Genomic DNA, 17,627 nt, shown 5'->3' on the forward strand with positions numbered 1-17,627 from the left:
CTAATATCCTAGGCTACCTTCTCTGAAAGCTTTTTCCTCTGGGAAGCCACTCTTCTAGGCCCTCGGAGACATTATAGTTCCTGTCCCCACCTCTTGCTCCACAGGACACTGACAACTTGAGTGTGTTGTTGTCTCCCCCTCAGCAGACAGGAAGGGTAGGCATTTTATCTTAGGGAAGTGTGGAGGGGGCTGGGTGGGCAGATGGGCCTTTATTTGTTTGTTTTTTGGTATCAGGGATGAACTCATGACCTCTTGCTTGCCAGGCAGGCCCTTATGCCACTGAGCTAAATCCCCAGTCCCCTAGGTGGGCCTTTACATCTAGCACGGAAGCTACAGTTTTCTGGGACTGTGACCTGTGTCCTCCAACTTCACTAAGACAGTGGTATCCAGGAGATAGGGTGCATTTTTCCCTTAGACCAAGGGTCCCTCCAACTCTTCCAAGGCCTGGGCCTTGTTGGTTAGGTCAGTAAAAGTAGGCATGTGGAGCCATCTTTGGGTGTCTCCTGAGCTTCACTGGAGAGAGGTACAGAGAAGCCACACTCAGAGAACTTTAATATAAAATGGTGAGTCATAGGAAAAGCTGCTCCTAAAGACAAGGAGGCCAAAGGGACACTGACTGGGAAAGAACAGTCAAGAGCTCCCAATGACAGGCAGTGGGAACAGCTCAGCTCTTCCAGGCCCAGCAGAAAAAGGAGCTGGGTTAGAAGTTCTCCTTTTTCAGGTTACCAAAGCTGAAAGGAAACACACACCCAGCATTTGGGATTCAGCATGGAAAGGAGAATATGGAGAAACACTGGGCGACTAGCCTGGTCATACTTCGAGTTCTGTATAAGCGGTTACAGGTGTGTTTGAATAAATGGGAGCCTAGAGGTAGATGAAATCCAAGACCTGAGGCAAATGCGAGGCACGCAACAGGGCTTACTCCAGTCACGGGGTCAAGTGGATTAGCACATGGGTTCTTTGATTCAGGAATGAGTGTCTCAGATAATGTCCATGAACTGTGGGGCTTAATGGCCAGGGCGACAGAACAAATGAAGGAACTAGACAGGGACAGAGCCTTGGAACCTGGGATGGAATAGGGCAGTCCTGAAGAAGACCCGAGCCTAAGCCATAATGGAGACTTCTCAGGAAGAAGAAACTATTATTTTTGAACATAAAAAAGAGTCTAGAGAAAGGGAATTCTGGGGCTCGAGAAAGAATAGGTCTCAAGAGTCAAGGAGCTCCAAGACTTTAAGCAAAATGAAGGCCAGGAGGCAGAAGCCTTCAACCCGGGGCAGCAGGCATGGATAAGAGGCAAAGAAGTCCTAGGGTACAGAATGTGGGGTGCAGAGAAGGAAAGACCCAGGGCCTGGGGTGGAAGGAGGGGTCAGGAGCAGGCAAGGGAGATCTAGAGCCTGTAGAAAATCTGGATGTAGGGGGCTGGAGATTTAATTCAGCAGCATAAGCACTTGTCTGGCAAGTGCAAGGTTGTGAGTTCGATCCCCAGTACAGAAGAAAAAAAGAAAAAAAATCTGGATGCAAAGGTGACCCAGAATTCAGGCAGAAGGGAGAAATTAAGGGTAGGGAACACATGTAGGCAGTTAACTTTTCTGTGGAATCTAGCCCCAGCTGTGTCTCTTCCCCTTTGCCCTCCCTCCCTTAGCCCCTTTCACAAGACACAAAGGTTTTTTTTTTTTTTTTTTTTTTTTTTGCTTTTTTTCATTTCTTTTTAATACAAACTTGGATCTTTGGGTGTGTCCTGCCAACAGAAAACAACAACAATAACAGAAGAGAAACCCAAAAGAGTGAAAAATAAGAAAGAAAGAAAAAAAAAAAAGAGCTCCCGCAAGAGATTCTTCACCCTCCCCCCCACCATGCGAATTTGCACACCACGGGACCACAGCAGGTTTACAGAATGCAATATACAATCCACGATTTATAATAAAACAGTATATACAATAAATAGGATATTGTTCATTTTTGTCAAACAACCTGTAGATAAATTTCTCAGTGCATACTTGCGGGGACTCTGGACACCTGGAGGCCCCGCTCGCAACCTCTTGCACACGCTCGCTCTCTCGCTCTTTTTTTTTTTTTGTCTTTTTCTAAAACTGTGTTTTGTTTTTAAGTTTTGTACATTTTTAAAAAGTATTTACAGTTGCTGGTTTTGTGCAGAAAGGGCTCACCTTCGGCTTCTGCGTGGAGGAGATGGGTGGGTGGGTGGGTGGGGAGTGGGAGATGGGGCTGCAGGGGGTGTGGGAGGCAGAGGGGCAGGCGCTCCTGCCAGAGGACATGTGGATGCTGGGAGGGGTCTCGGCGTTGGTTTTCTGAAAGCTGCAAAGAAACACAAGAGAAGTGGCAGAATCAGTGGCAGGTATAGACACTGACTTGTATACCAACGAGGCTAAGTGTGGGGCCCATTCAGTTCCTAACTAGATTTTGGAAAAAAGCTGAGTGTATTATTTCTTTTCCCATAAACTCACTGACCATGTGACTTTGGGACCCCTTCCAGCCCACTAAGAGCTCAGTCTCCCCATCCGTGAAACAGCAGTGCCTAGGCCCCACATTAAGAGGTAAAAGACATGCTGGGTAAGGAGTCTGGGTCCCAAGCAGCAGCATTTGTTAGTTTGGGCTCTGGAGTTTGGCACAAGTTCAGACACTAGTAACTGACATTTAATAGCTCCATGGCCTTGGATAAGACCTACTTCTGTAAGCCTCAGTTTACCTATCAGTAAAAAGGGGATATTAAAACTACCCTCTAGATTTGTTGGCAAGATTCAGTAGTTTTAGGCAGAGGAAGCCGGGTACATAAGTGCATAATAAAGTAAACTAATTACTACTTATTATTTTTCTGAGGCCAGTTGGGTTCTTTAAACCTGTTTCCTAAAGTCCTCTAACCCTGGCTGTGCTGAGGAAGGACACAGAGGACAGGGTCTCAACACAGGATAGGTTTCAATTTCTTCTAAATCCAACCCTTTCGTGTGTTGGTGGTATAGTGGTGAGCATAGCTGTCTTCTAAATCCAACCCTCTTCCTAGTCCCAGCAAGGCCATTTTATTTCTTAAAGAGTTGAGGTGATGGGGAAGTCTCTCTGAAGGCAGAAAGAAACTGCCCAACACAATACAATCTGTGTTTGGCAAAATGCTGCTTTCCTGAAGCTCAGAAGTCTCCCAAGTCCTCAGAATCACTAAATGCTTTAGGTTGGGCATATACCCCTTTCCTAGGCAATCCGAAGGCCTGTAGTTCCAACTTCCCTATCTGGACCCTCTGGATTTCCAGCTCTGCTTAGGTGAGTAACAGGTGCCTAGGACAGGTCTCTGTTATTCTCAAGGCCTCTAGCCATTAGCCCGCCCTCTTCTCAGAGCCCTGAGCCTCATACTTCCCACCCCCAGTGTGTGACTATTCCCTCCAGAATTGAGGGCAGGGGTGGGGGTGCTAAAACTGTTTCCTAAGCCTCCTCCATGAGCCACCCAGCCTCCCCCACACCAGCAGGAGCCAGGCGGGCGACAGAAAGCCTCTCCTCCCTTGTACTTTCTTGGCTTCTCTTTCCAACAGGGCCACATTGACATTCTGCTCAGCCTCAGCTGCTGTCTGCTGGGCAGTCAGCCCCAGGGACAACTTTTGTCCTGAGGCTGGACTTGCCAGGATGCCCCCAAGGGCCAGGGGACCAGGTGGGCTCCTGCAGAGCAGGGGCAACAGCCATTCTGGTGATGAGACCAGGCTGTGAGTGGAGTCCTGAGGGAGGACAAGGGCTGTGTGTGGCAAGTGTGCAGGGGGGGGGGGAGCCATGTGATAGGGTGGCAGCTGTATTGCAATCAGGGTGGTAGGCAGAAAATCAGCTCTTGGGGATAGGAAGTGCTGTGGGGATGCATGTCAGCTCTTCACATTTAAGGTGACAAGAGGGACCAGCTGCAGAGATTAGGGGGCAGGACTGCAGTATCTGGGGTGCTAGCTTTAGCTGAGGGCTGGGGGCCTCTATCCAGAGGTTGGCTTTATTGCAGCTGAAGGACAGCTGCCAAGCTGAAGAACCTCTGTTGGGTGACAAGTGAGGGGAGACTTCAGGTGGCCTGTTCTAAACCACTTAGTATACCAGTAATGCTGAACCCTGATATTGCTGGCTCCCTGCAAGGGCCGGGGGCAAGCTGGGAGCCTTTGCACAAATCTCTACCGCCCCAGCCCCCACCAGTCCTTAGCCACTGCCAGTGACCCTCTCCAAGCCAGGTCTCCATGGTGATCTCAGCCCAGCAGGCAGCTTCTGCCAGAACCTTCCCGCGGTGCCCGAGGCCAGGCAGCAGGAAGCTTTCTCACCCTCTGCTAAGCCGCCCAACGCGTCTCACCTTCCTCCTCCCACCACCCTCCCAGCTTGCAGGACTTGGCCAGCAGAGATTCTGGCAGGATCTGGGGGGATGGGGAGGGAATCAAAGCCTGGGGTTCTTGGTGGAGAGGGAGAAAGCTGTGGCTGTGTAGGACCCAGAGCTCACTAGGCTCAATTCTCCACAAAACAGAACCAAATGCCAAGGTGCCAAGCAGCACAGGGCCAGGTACTGGGGACAAGGCAAAGAACAACACAGCTCTGCTCTTGTGTTTGGCAGGCTCACGGAACAGAGGCAGAACAAATAGGCCCTAAACCAAGCATTTTCCATGCAGGCAGATGCAGGAGGTGCAAAAGGAAACCCTGGGGGGTTCAGGGAGAAATGGGGGACACATCTAGAGCCTTAGTCTTGGCAGGAGGAACCGTGGCTCTCCACTCTGCTAATTACAGTGCCCAGCACATGCTGGGGTCACAAAATGTGTGTGGACTGAGTGACAGTTATGACTGATCTAAGGCTGGTCATTGTGTCAAGGTCCAGCTCAGTTCTTGCACACCTCCAGGGTGCCTCCTTAGGCCACCCTGTTACCATAGCTACCAGTGTACTTGTCATTTTCTACCCTGCTCCTCCAGGACAGAGACTTGTGTGGTAGCTCTTTACCCTCCGTGCCAGCATGCACCTGGCCCCAGGACACCAACCACTGTTCCTAAGACTTAACCTTTTACTGCCTCTGTAAGAAACCTCAGAGACATATTCTGCTGAGTTCTTATGCTCCAGCAGTTTTAGCATCTGAGGTGCCAGGGCATTAAGTGCTCTCTGCCTGGCAGTGGGGGAGGGCAGAAGCAACATTGAGGGGTAGCTGAATGGAAATGCAAAGTCCTGCAGATGATGTATAAATCAGGTTGTTCAGAGAGAGCAGCCTCCCCCCAAAGGGACACACATTTGTGCATTCACTGAAGCAATCAGGAAACATGAATTCACACTCCCATCAACTACCAGGTGTGGGTTAAGGGTTAGCCTCCAATCTCTGGTCTCTGCCCTCCAGAAGGAGGTAGAAGGGAGTCTCAATGTCAAAGACAGCAGGGTAAAAGGCAAAGATGGTGCATGAGAATTTGAAACTGATTTGTTGTGTGATTAGGGCAAGGCCTGTCTCTCCCTGGCCCTGTTTCTTTTCTGTAAAATAAGGGGGTCAAACAGGTAATGAGAGGTCTTTAGGCATTACAACTGGGATGTTACCCAGAAGACTGAGCCAGCTCCCCAGCATTTTCAAGCTATTAGGCTTGTGAGGCACCTAAGGTAGAGAGGATACTGCTTCAGGTGCTTGGAACACACCCGAGGGGCAGGATTATCATCAGGTAGGGCAAGTCTGGACTCCACTGAGGCATCACAAGGCTCCAAGCAGGGGACAGGCATACCTGGGCAGAGGGGTTGGATAGCTTTCTCCGTGCCCCAGGGTTTTTCAAAATCTGTGTCTACTACCCACTAGAGATGCTCCCCAACTCTGACTCTGCCTATCATGCTCCTTAGGGACCTGTGTCCCCCATTGCTTGGCATGGAAAAGCACTCATGGGGGGGGGGCGTTAAGTGGGGGTCATATCCATGGTCACTTACCAAACCTGTGTGCACCTCTCACCTCCCAGAACTTCACATTCCTGACCTGTCCTGACCTCGCCATTGGAGATGCTCTGTGTAACACAGGGGTCACTGATGGTACGTGCTAGACATGCAGCCAAAGCAGAGGCTGAGGAAAGATGAAAATGGTGGAACTGGACCATCTCAAGGGTGTCCCTAGCTCTACTGCTCAGTGCTTCATGATCTGGTGACTGAGGCCTCAGGAGTCCCTCTCCCTGTGCAAACTGGAAGGGGCTAGGCTTAGATACTTAGAAAAGCCCAGTCCGCTCTTACAGCTTGTATTTGTATAGCACTTCTCTGCTCCATTTAAGGAGTGTTTCCTGGCAGTGGGGCTGAAACTATCCCTTATCCATAGCCCAGTGGTCAGTCTTTCCTCTCAGTTCCCTATTCTTCATGTTCTTCTTTGGTTCAAGTTAAAACACACATACACACACCCCTGAAGTGTCCCAGGTACTATGAGACACTGGGGTGAGGGGAGGATGGTGTGCAGAGATGAGTAACCGAACTAAAGGAGGTGATGGCATGGTGAGGACATTTCTAGCAAGGGTTGTCATGGATGCATAAAGATTAATTGGATGCATAGAGATTAATTGTGCCTAGGAAGGATTCTGGAATGCTTCCTGGAGGAGGTGATATCTGAATGAAAGACAGAAACTGACAGCTGGGAGAGCACAATGGGTAGGAGAGGGTAGGCAGGGGAACAGGGAAAGGACAGGGCACATTTGGGAAAGCCCCGTGGGACAGATCCCTCCTGATTCTACATTCTCAGGCAGGTAAGTTAGAGCATGTGTGAGGAAGATAGGGCGCAAAAGGCAGGAGGCCAGGACAGAAGCCTTGAATACCATGCAGGGAAGTTGGGGCCTGTATTTTGTAGGCAAGGAGTCAGGAGAGGGAAGAATGCAATCAAAAGGTGTGAAGCAATGGAGTTGCAGGAGCAGATGTGCTTTAATCAATTCAACCAATAAATATTTTAGGGGCTCCAGACGCTGTGCATCTAAAAGTGCTGAACAACAAGCACTTTGGCGGCCGTAACGGAGAGAATGAACTCGGGTGGGGTTGTTGAGACCCAGGTGGTTGAGCTAGGGCTCAGCCTCTGAAGTCTCCAATTTGTCTAGACCCATTTCCTGCACCCAGAAGGCTCTTGCTGTATGCCTTGCTCACATTGTTGGGCAAGGTGGTCCCTGATGATCCTCCTGGGACAGCTCCAGTCCCTTCCCTGGTGGGTGATGCCTATGTGGAGGTTTTTATATTTTGGTGTGAGGAACTGAATTCAGTGCCTTGTGAATGCTAGCTAAGTGAGCTATCACTGAGCTATACACCCAGTGTTTTAAAATTTTTGTTTTGAGATAAGGTCTCAGGCTGGCCTTGAACTTGCAATCCTTCTGCCTCATAGTCCTGAGGAACTGGGATTACAGCCGTGCACTGGAAATTGGAAGGCTGTTAACATACCACTGTTCTGCCATGTTCAGTGGTATTTTTAGCACTGAATGCAACGCCTGGCTCAGAGCAGGTTGCTAGTTCATGTGTGCTCACACAGAATTAACCTACTTCCTCTACCCTTCGATGAACACAGAACTCTATGGCTGCAAAAGTTGTGATGACAAAGAAGGCAAATCTGCCAGAAGAAAAAATCATGATGTATTAGGAAGGAAATATTTTTCAGATTATTTGTGTTGGGAGAGAAGATGGGTGTGGATAACTAAGGACAGTTTTCCTAGACCCAGGTCAACTTAAGGCTGAGTCTTATTGCCCATTGAGGCTTCAGGTCCCTTGGGATGGACTTACCTTGTCCCTATGTCCTCCACCCCACCCTATCCCACCTCATTCCCCAGGAGGACTTGGTCCAGGTGCTAGGGCAAAGAACTCCTTGGTATTTTGAAGCCTCCCTCCAAAGTTCTCAAACCCACACAGGGCTCTGTGGGCCTAAACAAGAGTCCAGAAGCTAGGGTTGAAGTGTGTGACTCAGATTGGGTCACAGGCCCCAGAACTCAATCTGGGGAAAGGTATCTATCCACCCTCCTACCACCCACTGATTACGTGCTTGCTGTGGGCCAGGACTAGACTATGTGCTTCACATGTAATCTCATTTAATTCTCACAAGAGACGCAGAGAAGTGACGTGACTCACCAGGTGAATGACTCACCAGGTCACCTAGCTGGGAAGGGATGGAACCAGGTTGTGCGCAGAGGCTTGTCTGAAACCGCAGGTGGGCTCCTAGCCATCACCCTCCAGTTGCAGAGCTCTGCTCCGGGATGTGGGGAGCTGAGAGAGGAGGAGCGTGAGAGGGCGTGTTCACAGAGAGATGGCATTTCCAGGGAATGGAGCCTCAGCACAAAAGGGCCAGCCTAAACGTGGTTGCAGGAGTGCCAAGAGACAGGATCGGAGGGAGGATGGGTTCAGGGGAGGAAGAAGAGCTGGAGCCGATAACAGGCACAGCAGGACTAGCTGAGCCCTGACTGGAGGCCTCTTGCTCAAAGCCGGGGGCAAGATCAAGTGACCTTTCAAGGTTTCAAGACACAGAGAGACAAAGCCCAGAGCAGCCGGGCCTGGACATGCCTGCTGACCCCAGCTGGATGGTGGCCTTGGAAACTGCCTCCTGCTCCAGTCAGGCCCCAGCTGGTGTAACCTTGGAGGACCTGTGACATTTCTCTTGGCTTCAGTTCCAGGCCTGAGAGGGAGGAGGGAGGAGGGAAGAGAGAGGGGAGAGGGACTCGAGATTCCTGAACACCTTGGAGGCCCTTTCTACTCTCCCACTCTCATCTCCTGGTCTGCTAGGGCCAATCTTCAGCCCACAGGGTCCCAATGTGGAGCCAGTCTGTCTGGACCAGAGAAGATATCTGCATGGGCCCAACCCCCTCCCCATCTCTGTCCTGTCAGCCATGGCTCTCAGCCCAGTCGTGCCCCACATTCCCCACTCCCTCCTCAGACCTTTCATCTACTCACTCCGAGATGTAACCTGCCTTTGTGTACGGTTCCTACTGCCTGGAATACCCTTTCCTGTTTCCAAATTTTGCTTGTTCTTCAAGTTCAAACTCAAACGCAGTTTCTTCCATAGAACCTCAAAATCCACTTAAAATGTCAGACCCAAAAAGAATCCTAGTGCTCTTCCCCATCTAACTATCTTGCCCCTTATCCTTTTGGGCAGCAGCTTCAAGGTCTGGCCAGCTTGCAACTGAGGAACCAGGGTGTGGGGTAGAAAGGCACAGCTGTGTGGCAAGATTCCCAGGCTGTGGAGGGGCCGGGGTGTGTTCCAAATCCAGCTCCACCATGTACTGTCAGCTCCCTGGGCCAGGTTCCTAGCTGTACCTGTTCCCTCTGCTCTGATGGGGGCAGGAAGAACAGCCACTCCCAGACTGCTATGAAAGGCTCATGGGGACAGAATTACACAAAGGGCCCAGCACAAATGTGTGTCCCTTTTCTCACCAAGTGGGTGGAAGGATGATTTCTGACCATCACTCCCAGCTGCCTGGCATACAGTCTTCATCTGTTCCTGCCTCTGGACACCTGCCACTTCCTACCAGGTGTTTCTAGCTTCTTGCTGTACTTGTTTTAGCTTCCTGGGGTGGATGCTGAACTCAAGGACAGGGCCCATGTCTGCTTTGTCTCCCCGGTGCTTGGCAATGAAGGAGCATGGAGGAGCCCAAGATGTGTGGCCGAGCTGCATTACTGCTTCTCCAGGGCTTCTCCCAGGATCAGTGCTGCTCACTGCCTGTTGGTGAGTGAGCATGTCATTGTCTCCTCTGCTTAAGCCTTCAGTTGACAATGTGACTCCCTCTATTAATTCTCCTTTCTTGCCACTCTCCTCCTTATAACTTCAACCTTTTCTCACTCCAACCACACTTTTAACTGGCCCTGGAGGGTTGCTCTAGATGGAGGAGCTTGTATGCCGAGAAAGAAGGGAGACCTTGTCTGAGGCTACCACCATTGGTTGTCTGGACCAAACCCGATTCAAAGTCTGTGACCTGAGCACTCCAGCTGAGAAGACCCTCTTCTGCAGCTTCCCCCATCTGTCTGGGAATATCCAAGCCCGCCCAGTGCCCCAGTGGATCTGGCCCTACCTGCCTTACTTCCTTATTTAGTTTTCCAGCTTTTCCATTAGCTCCTCAGAGCACAGCCCCTTCTTGCCTCAAGGCTATTCATGCTATGTTCCTTCTGCTCAAAACGCTTTTCTGCATCTTGCTGTCTTGCCCCTTCATCCTTTGGGCAGGAGTTTCAAGGTCTAGGCAGTCTCTTACAGGCTCTCACAGTCTCCTAGTTTTGTTTCTTCTGAACCACTGTTCCCACAGTTGTTAACAATCAAATTCTCAATGTCATTCTGTTTACTGTCTTCCTTTCTAAAGTAGAAGACCCCTGAGGACCAAATGGTGCTGCAATACCTGGCACAGGGGGATTGCTGCACAGATGCCTCTAGAACAACTGCAGGCATTGGTTGGAGGACAGTGTTGTTAACTCCCAGTCCTGGGTGGGGAGCAGGGCCAGAATGTGGGGCTGGATGGTATCCCAGTTCCTTCTGTGTTCAGCCTCACTGGGTGGTTCCATTATGTATTTCACTGAGCTGTGACCTGCCCAAACACCCAGCCCCCACACCCGTTCATTTCCCCAACAAAAGCCTGGAAGAAACAGTTTTTGGATTATTTCACATTTCTGGATTATCCACAAGACATCTCCCTTCCAGAGAAAAGGATCAAGAGTTTGACATTTAAACCCTAAGCAGCTTCGCCCTGGCCTGCTTCAGATCTGTGGTTCTGCTAGTTACGATGAGACGCATGGGGAATGGAAGGCCATTTTAATCTTGGCCTGGCTTCCTTAGGAAGGAAAATATGCCGCCACACACACAAAAAAAGGTTGGTTCATTGTTTCTGCCACGCAGAGCTAAAAAGCCTAAGAGATTACTGAAGTTCCTTGAACAGATGGGGAAACAGAGGCCAGAGAAGAGTAAAAACTTGGTCAAGGGCACATTGCAAGTTGGTGGCCAATTGGAGACTAGTCCTCCCTCAGAGTTTCTGGTTCCCACAGGCTACCCTATGCTACTTTCAGGCATCAGGGCAGATGGGGCCAGGCAGAGAGCGGCTAATAAGATTCCACTGACATCAGTTTAGAATCCAGTCACCCTGGCCATGAATGGCCACCCAGGGGCCTTTGGGGCAGCAGAGGTTAAGAGTGAGGATCTCAGATATGCCAAAACCCACCAGGGCCAATTTTAACAAATCTGTGGCGGTATTCAGGAAGTCTGTTCCTCACAAAAATAGTTCCTTTAACCCTATTCCCTTTGATCATTTTGGGGCATTTTGTCTTTTTTAAAAAAAATCTGTACTGGGGATTACATTCACGGTCTTTGTGCTGGACTACAACTCCGGCTCTCAGCCCTTTTATTATTATTTTTTATTTTGAGACAGGGTCTTGCTAAGTCACTAAGTTCCTTAGGCTGTGCCTGAACTTGCAATTGTCCTGCCTCAGTCTCCTACAGTGCTGACATTACAGGTATGTGACCCCATGCCTACTCTCATTTTCTATTCTCTCTTCTTTTGCTTTCTTCTTCTTTTTTTCTCTTTTCCTCCTTTCTTTCTGGCATTGGGGACTGAACCCAGGGGCACTCTACCACAGAGCTTTTTATTTTGAGAAATGGTCTTAATAAATTGCCCAGTCTAGGCTCAAATCTGCAATGTTCCTGCCTCAGCTTCCTTAGTAGCTGGGAAATATCACAGGCTATGCTTGGCATTTCATTTTCAGTTTTAAAAACACCAAATCTTAAAAAAAAATACTAAATCTGACACCAACTGATGAGGTCACAGTGCCTGATCAAAACAGTATCTAATCTAAATATCTTGCAATATTTAACTAACTCTTAGAAAAGATCCTAGCTTGAGGAAAGGGGATTACTTTTCTAGGGCCAAATATTCCACCTGGGGACAGGTCCACTAGTTGTAGGTTCCCAGGGACAGTGAGATCATAGTGCCCCTTTTCTATGTTTGGATCCCTACCTCATATGCCCCTAAACGTCAGGCCAAAGATGCTGGAAACTGATTTAGGGGTGCTCTGGAAGCCTAAGAGAGGACAATTTAGACCATTTTGTAAAGCACTAGCCAATACTGTAGTCTTAGGCTACGTCATGGAGTCACCAAAGCTCCCAGGAAAATGAGGATGTTTAGCAGGGCTGGAACACTGGGCTGGCCCAGTAGATGGTTGTTTGACCTTTGTCTTCCTACACTGATCTCACGTGGAGTGATGCAAACACCCTCTCTCCTAAGAGCTCACATGGTACCTTCTGCCCAAGGCTTAGTATGAACAAGGGAAACAAACGCTTGATGAGCCAAAATAGATGGCTCTAGAGATTCAGTCTGGTTCTTCTGCTGCTCCAATTCTCAGGATGCCCTGAACATCCTGCTGGGTTCCCCACCCAAGCAATCTGACTCCTCCTGCAAGACTGTAACTTCTGAACTAAATCTCTCCTCCCTGCTCTCAGGTCCCGTCTTGGCTTTAAATCCTACATGCCCCCCATTCATCTCTATACCTTTTCCCTTGGCCCAAGCTTTAATGTCCTCGTTCTTCCCACCGCCCAGACTTCCACCCATTGCACCCACATGCCCAGACTCACCCAGGAACAAAACCTTGCGGTCCAGTCGGCACTTCAGTTGGCACTACAGGGAGGTGACGGTGAATGTGTCCTCAGGGTGAGGTTCCGCCATGGGCCCCAGGAAGCCACTCTTGGGGCCCCCACCCAGGCCAGGATGCGCCTGCGGTATAAAGCCTGGATACCTGTAGGCAGTGTCCTGCAGGGGCAGCAGCGAGTCCCTCGGCACGGGGGACAGGGTCAAGTCACTAAGGAGTGGGCAGCCATAGCCAGCAGCGACTGCAGCAGGGCCACGGGGTGGACCAGGCGGCCGTGCCATCTCTAGTGGCTCCTTGTCAGCCTTGGGCGTGGCCGGTGGGCTGGCCAGGTGTGGGGCACTGAGGCACGTGGCCTCCGTCCTGCCCAGGAAGTCAGCCAGCAGCCCCGTGCCCACCTTGCCTTCATAGGGTGGGCTACGGGCAGCAGAGCCCGGTGGATACCAATAGGCCGTGCCCTTGCAACTGGGGGAATCGTAGTGGGGCTGGCCCAGGGGCAGGTCCCGGCAGCTCAGATGGGCCTGGGCTGCAGCCACATGGCCCAGGCTGGCTCCCTGAAGCCCGTGTTTGAGGGGCTCACAAGCAGCTAGCTTTGTGGGTGGTGGCCGCAGCTCTTCCTTGAAGCCTAGTGTGGGTGAGCACGTGGGTGAGTATGCCTTCTGCAGGCCAGCATCAAACACTGTGGGCGGGTGGGCCAGTGGCGGGAAATGCTTGCCATCAAGGTCGGGAGCACCCAGGCTGGGTGAGTCGCAGTGAAAGCCTTGGCCGAAGGTGCCGTCAGAAGGTGTGGATGGATTCATGGAGTAGGGTCCCATGAAGTCACAGGGGTCTCGCTCTCCCACACTGAAGGCCCTTGACTGAGAGGGCAATGGTGACATGCTACTATCCCCACTGTAGTAGTCCAGGCCAAGGTCTGGGCTGTCCTGGAACAGTGGGTTGACTGGCTGTGGCTTAGGGATGAACTTGGCTTTGGCTGCTGCACCACCTCGCTCCTTCTTAGCTGAGCAGGCCCCACCGCCCCGACCACCCCGTGGCTGCCGGGGCCCAGTGCTCCGTTTGGATGGGTAGCCTGAGGCAGCAGCTGAGGCAGATGTTGAGAAGCCCAGATGTGAGGTCTCAAACAGGTCCACCTTCTTCCGCCGTCCACGGCCAGGCTTGGAACTGCTCTGGAAGAGGACACTCTGGTTCCAGTTGTAGCCGGGGGCAGATGATGCCTCGTTCCAGTCCATCATCAGTTTCTCTAGGCTGGATAGGCTTGACTGGCCCTCACTGCTTGAGGCCTCACTGTTGGCACGGCGAAAACCGCCACCACCGACTGGCTGATTGAATTGGGTGCTGTCAGAGGACGACTCGGAGAAGGTCTCGGACACAGCTGTCTGCTGCTTCACCTTCTGTGGCGTGTAGTTAGAGATGTCCAGGATCACATTGGGCTCGCTGACATGGCAGTCGAAACTGGGGTTATAGAGCTGACTAAAAGCCTCTGAGGCCCAGTCCAGGCCTCCATAGCCCTGCCGGAAAGGCCACTGAGAAGCCCCCGCAAACTGCCGACAGTTCTCAGGTGAGGGCTGAAAGGAAGAGGAGGAGGAGGAAGCGGCAGAGGCTGCAGAGGTGGCAGAAGCTGTGGTGCCCTTGGGTACCATGTAGCCGCCAGGCGAGACAGTGCTGGCCCGGCTATCACAGCGCAGGGGTGTGGGAGCTGAACCAGAGAAAGGGGCCCCCTCAGAGCTGCTGAAGAAAGAGGCCTTATTTGGTGGCAAGCAGGGACCCCCAGTAGGTGGGGGGGCATAGCCAGCACTGTGAGCGCTGCTGGGTGAGGCAGGAAGGCTGTTGCCGCTGCCATAGGCAAAGCTACAGTCCTTGCTGTTAGCACAGTCCTGGCCCGTAAAGGGCTTTGCTGGGGCAAATACACTTTGTCCAGCCCCATACCCACCATACTGGGGTGGGTAGGTGTTGGTGGGTGGGTGGGTAGTTGGAGATCGGGCCACAGCTGAAGGTGGGGGAGCCAGCTTTGGGAAGGTCTCGGCTGCCCGGCAGTCTGAAGTGGCTGGCGTTAGCCCATAGCTTCCTGCCCGTCCTGGTGGGAAGGTCTGGCGAGTGGGCAGAACAGGCTGGAAGGAAGGGTCTGCCCCAGTCCCACTGTTGCCCACTGCCACTGGGCTGGCCTTGGCTCCCCGGCTGGGGAAGGTGGCCAGGCCCCGCTGGGCAGGTAGGGCAGTAGTGGGTGGCCCTGTGTAGGTGCCTGATGCCTTCCGGGACTCTGCACGAGAGGCTGAGAGGGCAAAGTCCAAGAGGTCAGAGGAGTCATCCGAATCAAGCAGCGAGCGAAAATAGCCAGTGAAGAGGTTTTGGCGTTCCTGGCTGAGCTCGGTCTGGCCCGAGGGTGTGCCCGTGCTATAGTAGCTGCCACGGCCTGAAGCCCCACTCTCCAGCCCAGTGGAGGCAAAGGCCCGGGCCTCGGTCCCCTGGAAACCACAGTTTCGGCCAGCTTGCCCACCTGGGTGCCCATGGTGAGGTGCCCAGCCACCACCCTTGTCCCCAGCCCACTCAGCACCAGCCTCCCCAAAGCCGGGGCCACTGGGCACCTGCTCTGGAAACAGAGTTCCATTTTTTCGGGACCGCCTCTTCCGCTTGGGCTTTCCCGTCAAAGCATCCACCTCCCCCCGGCCCCGTTTGCGTGGGTGCCCCAACTCAGTGAGGCCGGGACCTCCAACTTCAGCAGCTGCCACTGCCACCACCTTTTTTTTCTTGCCAATGCCCTCAAAGAAGTCACTGAAGGAGCATCTGGCTGCCTTGGCTGCATGACCCCCACCCCGGCCACCAAAGCCACCAGTCTTGCCCCCACGCCGCCGGAAGCCCTGCACACGATGCAGGAAGTGGGAAATGCTCTGAGTGTCAGGGGCCTGATGCACTGACTCAGGCTCACTGGGTGTCCAGCAGCGGGGTGGTGAGCACCGCCCAGCACACTGGCTCTGGCGGTTCAGGAAGGCCAGTTTGGCGAGGACATCCGAGTACTCAGCCTTACTGTCATTGGCATCTGCTGCATAGGATGGCTGGGGAGATGCCAGTTTCTGCTTTCGCCGCCGTCGTTTCTTTACCTCTGGGATGGCCATGGTGGTTGCTGTTATCGTAGCCGCCTCAGTTGCCACCACTGTTGGCTCCTTGGGCTTGCCTGGACCCAGCAGTAAGTTCTTAGGAGGGCGGCCACGCTTACGCTTGAGAATAATTGGCATCTCACCTGGTGGGAACACTACCACCACATTTCGCCCATTGTTCTTCATTTTCAGCAGCGGGGTGGGTTCTGCTGATACTCGTAGGCCTAGCTCCTTGCCCTCCACGCTCAGGCTGCTGCTCAGAGATGACACTTTGTATGTGGTCTTATTCCGCCGCCCCAGTGATACAGGGATCTTTGCCATCTTCACCACCATGCGCCTCACACCTCGGCATTTGCCTTTGCGGGCAGGGGCCACTGGAGTCTGGGAAGATTCTGGTTCCAGTTCTGGGACTGGGACCGGGCCTGGGCCTGGCAGGGCAGGTGGCGGCGGAGGTGGCGGTGGCGGTGGCTCAGCCAGCACAGCTGCCAGCCCTGTGGGCATAGGCAGGGGTAGCAGGCGGCCCTCAGGTCCAGCATCTGCCTTACGCCCTCTACCAGCTTTCCTCCGGCGACACAGGATCTTTGGCCTATCAGTGCGCCGCAAGGCATACTTGGGGTGGCCCTCAGGCCCAGGGGGGCCGTGGGGTGAGCACAAGTCCAGGCGTAAGGGCTCGGCCAATGGACAGTGCCCCAGGGGCTGTTGGGACTCCAGACGACGACCTGGGACATCCAGCAACTTGGGTAAGGGGTCAAGTGCCTGGGGGTCAAGTAGCTGTGACTCCAAGGAGTCAGGCAAGGTATCCAAGGCCTGTAAAGCCAGGCTTGGCAGCCCCAAAGGGTCAGCAAGAGGTTGCAAGGGAGGCAACTCCAAAGCTTCCCCAAGTGGCTCTAGTGCCTGTGGGTCCAGAAAGCGGGGCTGGGGATCCAGGAGCTGAGGCTCTGGCTCAGGCGATGGTGGCTCGAGGGCCTGGGCCTCTAGCAGCTGGGCCTCAGGGCAAGTCAGGGAGGCTAGCTCACTGAGGATGTCAGCTTCCGCAAGTTCTGAGTAATCAGGGCCATCTGGCTCAGGCTCTGGGGGCAAGCCGGTGGCTGCAGCTGTGGCTCCAGGACTACGGCCTTGGCCAGGCTGGGGACTGTCCCTAGGCTCAGGCTCAGGCTCATAGAGGGGGTGGCTGGGTCTCTCTGACTTGGCATGAGGGGTGGCGCGCTCCTCAGGACTGCGGATGCTGTTGGCCAGGCTGGGTGAAGAGAAGAAGCTGTACTGAAGGTCACCAGGTGGTGGGGCAGGAGGGCGGCTCAACCGCAGCCCACCACAGTCCAGATGTACCCCACTGTGCTGCAGGTCCTGGGAGAGGCGTGTTAGGTCCTTCATGATGTCAATCAGCTGCACCACTGGACGCAGGTTCACCCGCCCGTTGTCCCAGAGGCGGCGGGAGCTGCTGCGGTCTCCGGCTGGTATAGGGCAGCGGGCCTGGGAGACGGGCCGGGCAGCCCTTGGGGGCAGCGGATCGTCCCCCTTAGGAAGGACTGGAGGGCGTCGGGTGCTGGGGTCCCGGCGTGGGGGTGGGCGTGGGTTCTCGGAGAAGGTGTGGGTGGAGAAGGCCTTGTCAGGTGGGCTGGCAGGGGGCCGGGTGGGAAGCAAGGGCCGGGGGGCAGGGGGGCCACCGGGGTAGTACTTGGGCTCCCGGAGGTAGTCAGGAGAGCTGCACACGGCACTGGAAGTCACCACCAGGCCCTGGGGCTTCACACGCATCCTGACCTTGTCCTCCGCGGGCCGCCGGGCGGGGCCGGGGCTGACATGAGGGTGCGAGAAGCCGGGACCAGGACCTGCTTGGCAGGATAGGGAGAAGGTCCCATACTGAGCACACAAGTCTTCTTCAGCTTCCCCCATCACAGGGAGCCCCTAGACTCCTCCCCTAGGTCTTACCACCCTTACCAAGCTCCAGCGTCTGCCCCATGCCTAATTCCTTGGGATTTTCCCCAAACACCCTGTGCACACTGAACCACTCC

At 53.4% G+C, this 17,627-nt stretch overlaps 1 protein-coding gene across 7 annotated transcripts in view; it reads right to left on the bottom strand.

Moving 5' to 3' along the window:
- Positions 1-1,886: 1,886 nt before the first annotated feature.
- Ahdc1 (AT-hook DNA binding motif containing 1) overlaps positions 1,887-17,627 on the bottom strand; it is a 65,155-nt gene continuing 49,414 nt past the window's right edge. For all 7 annotated transcript variants that reach the window (XM_063235869.1, XM_063235870.1, XM_063235868.1 and 4 more), the window contains 2 exons: positions 12,516-17,444; positions 1,887-2,313 (listed from right to left, as the gene is read on the bottom strand). In XM_063235869.1, the coding sequence (XP_063091939.1) occupies positions 12,559-17,370 (4,812 nt within the window). In that variant the 5' untranslated portion in view covers positions 17,371-17,444 and the 3' untranslated portion in view covers positions 1,887-2,313; positions 12,516-12,558. The remainder of the gene's footprint in view (positions 2,314-12,515; positions 17,445-17,627) is intronic.

Source organism: Cavia porcellus, unplaced genomic scaffold, assembly GCF_034190915.1.
Source record: "Cavia porcellus strain 051 isolate PalLab524CR breed Dunkin Hartley unplaced genomic scaffold, mCavPor4.1 scaffold_25, whole genome shotgun sequence".
Taxonomy (NCBI): Eukaryota; Metazoa; Chordata; class Mammalia; order Rodentia; family Caviidae; genus Cavia; species Cavia porcellus.